This window comes from Grampus griseus, assembly GCF_964374135.1.
Source record: "Grampus griseus genome assembly, chromosome: X".
Lineage (NCBI taxonomy): Eukaryota > Metazoa > Chordata > Mammalia > Artiodactyla > Delphinidae > Grampus > Grampus griseus.
This window is the reverse complement of record NC_138999.1, coordinates 45,540,205-45,554,312: the sequence shown is the minus strand read 5'-3', so window position 1 is coordinate 45,554,312 and position 14,108 is coordinate 45,540,205. Positions and strand designations below refer to the sequence as shown.

The 14,108-nt window shown below is 44.9% G+C and overlaps 1 protein-coding gene across 1 annotated transcript; it reads right to left on the bottom strand.

Moving 5' to 3' along the window:
• Positions 1–563: 563 nt before the first annotated feature.
• Positions 564–1,685, bottom strand: GPR173 (G protein-coupled receptor 173; the record flags this gene model as incomplete). Its single annotated transcript, XM_082681164.1, has 1 exon — positions 564–1,685. One exon carries the CDS (start codon positions 1,683–1,685, stop codon positions 564–566), a length of 1,122 nt encoding a protein of 373 aa, XP_082537290.1.
• Positions 1,686–14,108: the final 12,423 nt, after the last annotated feature.

The following is a 14,108-nucleotide window of genomic DNA, read 5'->3' as shown; positions in this document are numbered from 1 at the left end:
CAGCCCCTTCGGTCCCTCTTGTCAGCAGATCAATTTCTCTCTAAACATCCAGGCCTTGCTAAAGGACTTGGAAGGGGAGGGTACGTGGGAGCAGAGGGGACAATAAGGACTCTGGAAGTCTATTTTACAGGACAAATTTCCCCCTTCTGGACAATGTCAGAGGAGAGACATTAAAGCAAGAAAGCCTGTCTCCTCAGCTGTGAGTAGAAAAACCTGCATTTTCAGTTTTTTTTCTGAATTGTCACTTCTGTGTGTGTGTGTGTGTGTGTGTGTGAGAGAGAGAGAGAGAGAGAGAGAGAGAGAGAGAGAGAGATTGTAGAAGTGGAGAAGGAGGTGGCGGAGACGGGCCCCACAGAAATAGAAATGCCTCTTTCCTAGTCCCCCACCCAGTCCCCAACCCTGGGGAGGTGCTGACAAAGGTACCTAGATTCCAGGTGGTTCGAGGGGCTGGGGCTGGAGCTCAGAAAGAAAGGCTCCTGTTATGGAGCCCCACCTCTCCCCTTCTGTTGGCCCCATCATGGTGGCCCTGACTTTCTCCCTGCCTGTCTGCCTACCAGCCTGCTTCACATGACACAGTAGGGTTCTCTAGGCGCCGGGGCATCTCCTGTGCCCCAGCAGGGGGCATGAGTCCTCAGGCACTTCTTGAGGTCCTTGTTGAGCAGGAAGCAGACGATCGGGTTGACGGCAGCCTGGGCGAAGCTCATCCAAACAGCGGTGGCCAGGTAACGGTGGGGCACGGCACAGGCTTTCACAAACACTCGCCAGTAGCAGGCCACAATGTAGGGTGACCAGAGTAGCAGGAAGAGCAGTGTGATTGCGTAGAACATACGGCCCAGCTGCTTTTCACCCTTGACCTCGTCCATGCCCAGCAGCCGCCGGCTGGCTGCATGCCCATTCTGCCGGATACCCAGCAGGGTTGGTGGCATGGGCCCACGGCCAAAGCCAGCGATCCAGTTGGCAGCAGCCTGGCCGGTGGCCCCAGGACCATGGAATGTCCAGTTCTGGCTGATGGCTGGCACCATCTGCACGGGCTTCATCTTGCGGTGACGATACTCGAAGAGGAGCAGCTTGCCATAGACAGCATGTGTGGCTGCCATGAGCACAGCCAACATAAGCATGAAGCCCAGCGTGTCATTGGCCTTGAAGTAGCGATGCTCAAAGATGCACTGGTCCTCCTCACGGATGAACTTGTAGGTGCCCACGTCGAAGACAGGTGGGAAGGCCATGGCCACAGACAGGGTCCAGGCCATGCAGATGACAGCTGTGCATGTCCAGAGTGTCATGCGCTTGGCATAGAAGCGGTGGTGGGCGATGGCCATGTAGCGTGTGACGCTGATGCAGAACAGCATGAAGGCCGCATGGAAGCAAAAGAGCACAGCCATAAAGGCCACAATCTTGCAGCTGAGCGCACTGAAGGTCCATGAGGAGCCGTGGCGCACAGAAGCCAGCACAAAGGGGAAGCAGACGGCAGAGCGTATGCCATCAGCCAGGCACAGGTCCAACAGAAAGTAGTAAGGAGCCTTGTGCAGGGCACGCTCCTTGAGCACCAGCAGGGACAAGATGGCATTGCCCGCCAGGCTCACGCACATGATCAGTCCCAGCAGCACCAGCTTCACGTAAGCCGATGCTGATGGTGGAGACAGTGCGCCGCTCACCTCCTCGGGCTCTCCAGTGGTGTTGGCCATACTGAGGGGCAGGGGCTGCTCCCAACCCTATGGGGTCAGCCAGTCCGGTGCTCGATGGGCCCCGGGGGACTCCATCAGTTGTCCTGCTGGGCTGCACCTGCAAATGAGGACACAGACACAGAGAGACAGAGATATGAGGGCAGGAAAGAGACAGAGAGAAAACACACACAGGGGCACAGAGAGAGTGAGAAAGGAGAGAACAAAGAGATAGAAAATGGACACAAATTGAGACAGAAATGGAGGGGATGAGAAAGAGTGAGAAGAGACTGGGAGAGAGACAGAACCAGAGAGACAGGAAGTGGGGGAAAGAAGGAGGGCGTAGGGAGGGAGGGAGAGAAACACAAGAAAAAGAGACAGAAACAGGTGGAAAGGAAAAGTGAGGAAGAAACAGAAAGGGCAGTGTTAGTATGTCTAGGTGGCCTCCCCACTTATTCCCCGGCTGGTGTCAGGCCCTGCCCCTGGCCCACTGCTGCTCCTTCTCCCTCCTTGCTGGGTGAGGAGGTGCTTCGTCTCCTCCTCATTCGTCTGGATGTCCTCGGTTATCTGTTTCCTCCACTGGTGGGTCTGTGGGATGGGGATGTTGATGCAGCTCTTCTCTCCCTTTGCAAAGCCCGAAGTTTGTGTTCTTCAAACTTTTTAAACTGCCACCCATAGTAAGAAATACATTTTACATCACAGCCTGGTACACATACAAGCATGTGTACATAGAGCTGAACCAAAAGTTTCACAAAACAGTACAGATCCTATGTATAATGTACCTAGTTTCTATTCTGTTTCACAGATTTTTTGGTTAATGCTGGTAGCCACTCATTAAATAGGTTTCTTTATTCATAACCAAGCATGTGCTTAGCATGCTCGTGGAACAATGGGAAGACCAGTGTGGCTGGAACAGGGTGGCAAGAGAGACAGTGGAAGGTGAATTCACAGAGGGGTCTGGGGCCAGATCGTGCAGGGCTGTGGGCCATGACAAGGACTTGGGTTTTTACTTTAAGTGAGGTGGAGAGTATATGTGAATATAAAGACTTAGGTATGCTTGTGTGTATTCATTTGTTGAAAAACTATTTATTGAGCATATACTGCATGCCAGGCACTGGTGATACAGCTGTGAAATAAACTGACAAAGATCCCTGCCCTTGTGAAGCTGATATTCTAGACAATAAAGAAGATACATAGGTGAAGTATACTAGGTCAAATGATGATAGGTTCCTAAAAATAAAAATAAAGGATGGAAGGGGGATAGGAAGTGCTAAGGGTGGGAGAAGTGCAGTTTTAGATGAGGTGGACAGGGAAGGCTTCATGGAGGAGGTGTCATCTGAGCAAAGACATGAAGGAGGTGAGAGAGTGAGCCATGTGGTCATCTGGGGGAAGAGAAGTCCAGGCAGAGGGAACAGCTAGAGAAAAGGCCCTGAGGTGAGACTGCATGTGGTACATTTGAGGAAGAGCAAGGAAGAGGGTGGAACACAGTGAGTGAGGGGAAAGTGGTAAGAGGTGAGGTCAGAAAGGTGGTGAGGCCAGATCACATAGGCCATGGTGAGGACTGTGACTTTTACTCTGAGTGAGATGGGAGCTGTGGGACGGTTTTGAACAGAGGCGAGATGTGATATGACTCAGGATTGAATGGGATCCTGCTTGCTGCGGTGAGGAGCACAGATCATGTGAGGCAAAGGTGGAAGTAGGGAGACTACTTAGGAGGCTCTTGCAGTAATCCAGGTAAGGAATAACAGCACCCCCGTGCCTCTTGCCCTGCTTTGCTTCTCTTCCTAGAATTTCTCTCTTCTAATGTACTATATAATTTACTTTTAAAATAGTTGTTTTAATTAATTAATTAATATTGATATATAGTTCATGTATGGTATTATATAAGTTACAGATGGACAACACAGTGATTCACAATTTTAAAGGTTATACTCCATTTATAGTTATTATAAAATATTTACTTTAAATTTTTGGTTTATTGCCTGCCTCTCCCTATTAGAAGGAAAGCTCCACAAGGGTAGGGATTATCGACTCACACACTCTCCTCTAGAAGAGCAGTGCACAGCCCATGGTAGGCCCTCAGTCAAAAGCTGTCAAATCAATTGGTTGAGGGACTAGAGGGGCTGGTGGCTCAGGGAGGGCTGCCTGGAGGCTTCCAGGTGGGATTTGCTGAGAGAGCTGTCTGGGCAGTGAGTGAATGGGACAGCACAGGCAAAACCTGGGGGGAAGCAGGAGAGCTCCTAGTGTGTGCGGGCTGGGTGTGGGGTGTGACAAGGTAGCAGGGCAGTTCCCTGAGGAGAGGCAGCAAGGCAGAAGCTGGAGAAGCTCAGAACTCCTGCTGGGACTGGGATGGGCTTGAAGTTGGGGGAAGTGGGGCTTGAGTGGATGTCTTTCTACCTCCTCCCTCCCAGGAAAACGGCTCCCCTCTGCACTGTTTCCCAGTTCAACCCAACATGGCCTGCCACAGCCATCTGGGGCCAGACTTTGATGGTACCCCAAAGTCTCAGAGCTGGTGCCAGTGGGCCAAGAGAAGGTGCTAGGGCAGGGGCTTGAGAGAAGCGGAGTTGGTGGGCCCCTTCGGCCCCTCAAGGCCTCATAGCTCCCACACAACTGTGGACCAGCCGATAGCTGGGTGTGTGTAAATATGCACACACACACACACACACACACACACATATACACACACGCACTTCTTAGCCTTCAGGAGAGGCAGGGAGGAAGTGATAGAGACAGAGACTGAATGTAAGACAGAGTCAGAGAGACACATGAGTGACAAAGAAGGAGAGAGGTGCAGAGAGAGAGAGACAGACAGACAGACAGACAGATGGAGACATAGGAGGGAGGGAGGGAAGGGGTGGGACAAATACACAGAGAAAGGAGAGAGCCTTACACAGAGAAGAGGAGATAGAAATAGAGACAGAAAGAGGAAGAAGAGATAAAGTGAGAAAAAAGAGAGAGACACACACACAGAAACAGAGAAAGTGCAAGAGACAGACAAGGGAGAGAAATAGAGACAGAAAGGGGAAAAATAGAGAGAAAAAATAGAGACAGAAAAAATAGAGACAGAGGGAGAGAGGGAAGGAGGGAGGGAGACAGAGACAGAGAGATAGAAGGAAAGGGATAATGCTAGGAAATAAAGAGAGAAAGATATAGAGAAATAGACAGGGACGGGGAATGAGAGACAGATAAAGAGGGGACGGACACAGAGGCAGAGACAGAGACAGAGAGAGGCAGAAATAAAGATGGAGACAGAGAGGAAGACACAGAGAGACACACTAAGACCAAGAAGGTGGATAATGTGTAGCCAAGTCCCAGTGAAAACAAAAACAAACACTAAAACAAAACAAACAAAACAAAAACCCATAAAATAATAGAAGCAAACAAACAAAACTCTGGTGTTGCCTGGAAAGCTGGGGTGATTATATAAAAAGTGAGGAGAGTGTTCTTCTAAGCATAGACTGGCAGCCACAGCCTGGGACCATCCAAAACTAAGGGTGCATGTGCATACACATAACATGTACACACCTGCTCGTGCTCAGATGCCCTTAGAGATACACAGGCACCTACACACACACTCACAAACACATAGGCTACTCCTATAGAGACCCATAGACAGCAACCAGCTCACACACAGGGGCACTGGTGTGCACACACGGCACTCATACACACACACACACACACACACACACACGGTATATCGTGTATGCGTCCTCATTCACACAGGCACAGTGTACCCTGCTTAAACACCAGTGCTTTGTCCTCAACAAAGGCATTACTGCCCCCTAGGGGACATTTTGGAAATTTATAGGAGCATTTTTGGTTGCCACAGTGCTGGGTGTGTCCTTCTAACATTTGGGGTCCTGGGCGAGGATGCTGGCCATTCAGTGACCTGCGGGGCAGTCCCACACAGCCAACATATGTCCCTCAACCCATAGGATTTTGGACTTGGAATGAACTGAACCTAGAATCTAACTCTATTTCACAGTTAAACACAGTTGTTCCTTTGATTTAATATACCCTGAATTATCCAGGAATGTGGCTGCCATGTAAGTCTAGAGACTGTACTTTGTTTTGTAGAGCACTTTCCTTGAGCTGTTCAGTATTTCAGAAACTCTCACCCCTAGGCCTTTGCCTGTCATTTGCCTGCACTTCGTACAAGGGGCAGCTTCTGATTTTTCCCCTTCTCCTAAATCCACGTTTACTCATCATAAGATGTTACAAGCTTCTAATTCACTGAATCTCCTGGGGAGTGTCATGCCCAAGCATTTCCATATTGAAATGCAAATTATTTTCTTATAAGTCACTTTTATTTCTTATTTATTTATATTAGAGTTAATATAATGTGGCTATTGTATAACATACTATATGAATTTTCTTTTGAAATTATATATGCAGAGAGATTGTATTATCTAAGAACTTCATGTCCAAATAGTAAAGGGGTGTTACAAAATATATGTTACATAAAAGAGGGTGTTGGGTATGAGAGAGCTGAGAATTGCTAATATGAAGACACACTCAGACACACACACACGTGCAGTGGCCCACAAACCCACAATTATAACTCCCTTAACATACACACAAACTTTCAAATTGTGACAGATACACACACACAAACCTACTCATTGTCACTCACATGTAGACTCATACATACCCTTTGTCCCAGTGTACCTGATGATTCAAATCCTCTCACGTATTTAAACTCTTGCAACACGGTTGCAAGAAAACAGTGGCATACCTATGTCATCACATATACAAACATGGTTACACATGTTAACACTCAGTCACTTACATATGCCAGCATGCTCACATGCACTTGAACCCTGCCACACATATGTATATACAGACTGCCCCTCAGATACCCACAGAAAAAACAGACAAGTAAAAAACTGCTCACATATCACACATGTACATACTCTAACACACTCTAACATACAGAGACCAACTGATCCGAAACCTCTCACATAGATTAGGCACACTCACCAACACAGATGTGTACACTCTAGCACAGGTATACACAGATGCCCATACATGTACACGCTCACTCATGCAGAGAAGTAGACCAGCTCCAACACAGACACACACACATCCCCCTTAGAAATATGCAAGCACAAGCAAACACAAAGAAAAAAGCCAGATATAGTGTATACAGATACACTCTCACACACAGACGTCTATACACACACAAACTTGCTCACAAACCAGATACTTACTTGACATATACAGCCTGCAACAGGTATACACCCAGAGACAAACCCGTGCAAGTGCACAGAGCAGCCAACTCCAGAACGCACAGGTGGAAACATTGGCAGAGCTGTCTGGGGCTGGAGCAAGAGGGGGCTTGAGGGGACCATGTGAGAAGGGAGGTTGTAAATGTCTGGATTTCTTCCTGTCGAAACATCCCAGATAGTCAGATTTATTACTTTGGTTGCCACTGGTTGTTCATCATCAGTGAGGTTTTTTGGCTTTGCCCATATATGTACAATGTTTGTTTTTCTTTTAATTTGATCTCATTCTTATTTTTCCACAATTTTTTCTATGAAAATAGAAGGGCTGTATGATTGTAGCAGTTATTACTATTATATAGAATTAGGTGTTCCTAAAGAGAATATAACAATTTTGTTAATTTCCTTGATTGTTGCTTCTTTATTAAAAAAGTTTTCTTCTAGAACATTTCATAATTAATTTCATAATTAATTATTATCTTTTGTTTTTAGGTAAAATATTTGTCAGTAAATGAGTGCAGCCTGACTATAGTTGAATTGAATTGATTCATTAAAGGGAACTCTAGGCCTTTCTGGGTTTGTCTCAGAGTGCTGCTTAAAAATGCAGAAGACCTAAAACTTGAGTTTTGGAAAAAATCAGTTTTCAGAAGTCACAAAGGGTCACACAAAGGGTCAGTCTGCTGACCCCTTCAATACTTTATATTCACGTAGATTTAATTCTTAAGATATTTCTTTCCCCATCAAATTGGACTTTTTGATTAAAGCTGGAAAATCAAGAGACTCATAAGACAAACACAGTAGTCTCCCCTCCAAAATAATCCAGGATGTTCCTAATTTAAGCAATTTAATGAGGATTGTCTCAAATTTGAGTTCAGCTGCCCAGTTAGCCCTCTTTTCCTCAACCTAAATGTCCAATTTGTGTGGAAAAGTTATCAACAGAAACCTTCGCAGTAGGCTATGTTGGTCAACTGACCACAAAACACTCTATCACACAGAGAAAGATTTGGACTTTTTGAAGCATCTGGAAGAACAAATTAAGAAACTGGGCTCTTTTTTGAGATGAGTTAGAACATTCTTAGATGGAGTTCAACCAGCTAGTAACAGGGTTATACAATTAACAAGTAAAGCTAAGATGCCCGCCCAGTAGAATCTCATATGTTAGCAGTCTGCCAGGAAAATGTCCACACTGTATTTGAGACCAACAAGGTAGAAGAAATAGGACAGGGGCCACTTTCAATTATTTCTGTTAGGAGATACACTGGTGACAGGTCAAAGGACATCGAGATAACACTAACCCAGAAGATTGCTGAATCAAAGGAGTTTTCATTTTCTATTGATGTATCTCAGGATGTTGATTAACTGTGCTTGGTTTATAGTACTAGTCAGAAAGCCTGAAGAGAAATGCCAGAAGCACCAAAATAAACTAAGGTTGAAATACTCAAAGTGATACATAAATATTTTGAAATATTGTGGAAACTCTGCATAAATCTGTGGACTGACGCTGCTGTTGTGATGGCAGGAAGTTTACAGCTGGAATTTGTTCTGAAAATGCTGAGAGTCATCCACTGAGGAGCCTTAACCTATAAAAGTTTGCCTGAAGGTCTAACTTCCACAGTAAATGATGCCAGGTGAATTTAATTAGATCCAAGGCACTACCCACCCACTTGTCAGCTTTCTGTGAAGCACTGGAATCAGTACACCCTTCTCTATTGTTTTAAGCCTAAGTGTGTAGAGTTTATAATGGATTTATGAGCTAAAAGAAAAATTTCAGCATTCCTCTGTGAATGACTCTCACTTTGCAGATTTGATGCTTACTGGCTTCAACACATGGCTCTTTGAGCACATGAATAAAATTACATCAAAAATTTTCGACACTCAAAGATACATGAAAGTATACCAACAAGGTTTATGGATTTGAAGCCAAACTTCAACTTAGAAGAAATCAGGTCAAGTACGGTTCCTTGGGTGATGTTTAGTTAGCATTATAAGTTAAATACTAAAGAAGATTTACTAGGATGAATAGAACAAGGTCTACTTAGGGGAACACTTCATCATTATTTTTAAATACTCAAAATGAAAATTTTCTGTTGGATCCAAAATTCATGAGCATTTGTTACAAGAAATTTCAAGATCACATTTGACTGAAAGAAAAGAAAGAGGTGTTAGATTTAAAGAAGGATCTCACCTTTGAAGTACGAAATTCAAAGACTAAGAATTATAGATTATTGATGAGAAAAGAGTTTTAATAAATTAAAAAATACCCTTTGACCATTTGCTGCCACTTAGGCAAATGGTTTCCTGTTGATGGTGACTACCAAGAGACAGAAGAGAGTATGTAGCTATTCTGAGCATAAAAGCTGGGTCTCTGCCTGGGCATAGCAAGAACAAGTGAGTTATAAAAGGGAGGTGAAAAAGGGAGGCACGAACAAGCAGTTGTTCCATTTGTTAAGAAAGGTTGGTATGGTGTGAAAGCACCAGCCATATTCAACACAAGAAACTGCACCTGATGCTTCAGAGAAACCAAAATGATACCTGATGACCCCAAAGCTCATGCTTTTGAGGTGAGTTTTGCTGACCTGCACAACCATGCTGCTACATTCATACATTCAAGCTAATTATGAGAACATTAGGGCAAACTATGCCTAAACAACCTCCATGGAATGGGTCTTACCTTCAACAACATGCCTTCCAAGATCAAGAAGAGGCAGGCCACAATAGAAGTTTATATCCGTGTCAAAAGTACCAATGGTTATTTGCTTCATTTGTTCTGTTTGGGTTTTTACCAAGAAACACAACAACTTGGCATAAGGGATCTACGCTCGGCACCAAGTGATTTACCAAATCATGATGAAAATGACCATAAAATAAACCAAGACAGTCATGATCAAAGATGCAGAAGAAGTGGGCACGAATGTTGACCACTACAGATTTGCACGAGTGAATTAAAAAGTTATGTTTACAGAAGTGAGCTCAAGTGTACTATGAAAATATTTGGAAAAGATTTCATTTGAAAGTTGCATACAAATTCAATATTAAATAACTCTCCTAAAACTTGGCATTTTAATTTTTCTTACCACAATTTTTATAATATAAAGAAAATGTAAGGAATTTCTTTTCACCAAACCCCAGTAGCCCTACATCCTCTTAGGTTTACTACAGTGTGCCATACAAATATTTCACCTTCTCTGTGTGCCTGACACATTCACAGCTAGTCGTATTGCGTGGACACTTGCACACATGAACAGATACACAGCACACAGGCATAGGTGTACATGGAGATTCAAATTTACACACACATCCAGACTTACCCCAGCTGATAGGTGCAGTCAGATGCTCACACACACACCTCCTCCTCTACACAGAAAGAGGCATGTGTGTAGGTGCCCACTTACCAGCAAATCATGCAAAGATTTATATAACACACACACACACATATAACCACACTTCTATAGAAATACAGGCCTAGGCACCGATACATTTGCCATTCACATGGGCACGTGCACACACATACACCTACAGACCAAATCGTATGGACCTATATGCTTTCAGACACAGTCATGTATGCACAGATGTAAGAACTTGACATTCAGTCACAGGGCAAGTGCAGCTCACATCCTACAGATCCAGGCCCTTCCCCACCCCAGGTTCTTACACTAAGAGATTAAAACCTACCATCTTATATGTACCCTGCCCTGGCACACATACATATACACACAGTACAGACTTGCTCGCCCATACAGACACATGGCTCAGGCTCACTGAGGCAGGCATGGCTCAGGCTACACACAGAGGCAGGCAGGCAGGTGAAGCAATGCAGGCTCACACATACACACCCATATAGCTACTGCTGCTTATAAACACAGACAGACACACTCATTCACACCTACACATACATTCACATGACACAGATACACACATCCTAGTACATGGCCATATAGGCCTAAATCCTCTACACACACACGCATCCACCTACATCATCACATATAAACCTGAACACCAACCTTCTTACATTTACAGACACTCACAACATGCACACATTTACATCCTGACCACTATAAACCCGTTTACATATTCAGATAAAAACGCACTGCGCACTACCACAGATACAGGTATATGCACTCATACACTCAGATGTGTGTATGCTGGGAAGCATACACACAGGGCCAAACCTCTTCCATCAACCTCCTAGACCCACACTTCCATCCTCATACACCCATGGTTTTATATACACACTGGGACACATATAAGTACAAACCCACTTTTATGTATAAACACACCCTCACATACACCCACAATCTGCTCATTCTCTCACACATACATGTGGATACTGATAATGTGGCAAATACACACATAGAAACTACCCCGTTCACACTTGCAGATAGACACATACTGTCACTTACACATAGGCGTATGTGACAATTATAGTACTGGGTAACTCCTTATGTGGCACAGAGGACTCAATATGTACCAGGCACAGTCCAAAGCACTTTTTGAATATTAACTCATCCAATTCTCACTCTATGAGATAGGTAGTATTATTACCCCTACTTTACAAATAAGAAACTAGGGCTTAGTTGAGGTTAGGTGACTTGTCCAAAGCCACACAGCTAATAAAGGCATGTAAACCCAGAGCCTGGCTCAAGACCTTACAGATCCAACTTACTCACATGTAGAAACACACTCACCTCATACACATATACAGATACACACTACTTTAGCACAAGCACATGCACACACAAGCCATGTACTGACAGGCTCAGGTACAAACAGTTACACACATACACATACACAAACATGGACATGCTCACATTTACAGACACTCCAGCAGAGGTATATCTTGCCCCAGGAAAGATATACACATTCATACACACACCCACAATCATGCACCCCACCAATACACACCCACACTACTAAACACACAAAACACCCACATATACCACCTACACACCATCTAAATAAATCCACACTCACATACAGATGCACCCACATTCTCAGATACTCTCCCCAACCAGATATACCCAAATGCTCTCACACACACTACCCACATATATTCACATGCACACACATCACCCAGATATACCCTATCTCCCTCCCATACACCATCCAGAGAGAACCGCACACATCCTACTTAGATATACCCACTCCCACACTCCCCAGCCCAGGTGGGTACACATTCTCTTTCTCACACACACTATTCAGATGCACCCACTCTCACACACACACCCAATACTGATACACACTCTCTCACACACATCCCATCTAAACACACCCATCCTCATACACACATACCTCAAATACACCTACACTCACAGGCACTCCACCCAGGTACAGCCACACTTTAAGCAAACTTCCAACTCAGTACACCCACACTCTCACATACAACATTCAGATACACCCAAACTCACACACACTCCCAACCCAGAGCCCTCATACCCAACCCAGGCAAACCTACAGTCTTTTTCACATGTGGTATCAAGATACGCCTACAATGACACACACACCATTCAAACACACTACACTTACACCCCACCCAGATACTCACACTCACCCAATTCAAATACATCCACATGAACAGATACCCACATACACATAATCCAGAGACACCCACTCACAAACAAATCCTATCCATATATGCCCACACTTCTCATGTTCTTTCTTTGTCTCTCTGTCTCTGCCTCTCTCACATATACACACACACACAGAGCCCACTCACACAGCCCCAGCCAGATACATCCACACTCTCATACATACACACAACATCCAGATTCATCCCATGTGGACCACTGAGATACATTCACACCCATATGCATCATCTAGATACACTCCACTACCATCTAGATACACTTGCAAATTCACACACACACATCCCATCCAGATAATCCAACTTTCATACATGCCATCCAGGTGCACTTCCCCAGACACTCCACTGCCCAAACACATCCAATGTTCTCATCCTCTCCACACCACCCAGATGCCCCCACATTCCAAACTCACACTTCCCACCCAGTAATGTCCCCCAAACTCTCGTTCTCACACCTCATCCAGTTATACACACACTCACACACATACCCAAGTACATATATACCCAGATATGCACCCAAAGCTCTAACAACACACCATTCAGATATACCTTAATACATACTCCACCACCCAAATACACCTGTGCTCTCACCCACCCACCATCCAGATGCACTCACATTCAAACGCACTCCACCCAAAATACACCCACACACTGTCTCACAAACAGCCCAGATGTACCACATTCTCTCACACATCATCCAGATAAACCCAGCCACACACCAAAACACTCACATTCACTCCCTGACCCAATAAAACCCAAACACCTCTACCCCATCCAGATACACCTACACACTTCTCCCACTGGATACATTCATGCTCTCACACTCCCACCACACTCAGAAACACCTACGCACTCTCTTATACATACACACAATCCAGCTCCCCCCTCTCTCTTAATCACCATCATCCAGAATACCCACACTCCACGCACACCATGCAGGTATACCCATGCTCTCTCACACACCACACACACCTCACTCACATATACCCCCCACAGCATCCACAGATACTCCCAATTATATACACACTCACATATACCCCACCCTCACCCAGATGTGCCCAAATTCTCTCTCTTACACACACACACACACAGACACACACACCATCTAGATAAACTCCATCACACACTTATATTGCCTAGATACACGTGTTCTCTCACCCACCTACACACCATCCAGATACACCCACACTTGAATGCCCCCACCCCAATACACCATACTCCTTCATACACTCACTCTACCCAGAAATACCCACACTCCCTCTTATACACGTAACATAGATAGGTCCACACTGTAAAACATACATCATCTAGATAACCCCCGACTCTCTCTTGTGCCATCCAGATACACGCATACCTACATACCCCTCAAATATATATATCCTCACACATATTCCCACAAAGCCACACCCAAAATGTTACTTATACCATCCTCCACCGAAATAGGCCAATGGTCTCATAGTGCCTCACAAATGCACCATTCACACACACCCACATCCACACTCATCCCTCTCAAATACACCCAAATGTCTCACACTCAAACCCTACCCAGATACGCCCAGGCTCTCTCTTACATACACACAACCCAGATCCCTTCTCTCTCTCTCTCTCTTTTTCTCTCTCAACAAATATAGCACCCACTCCACA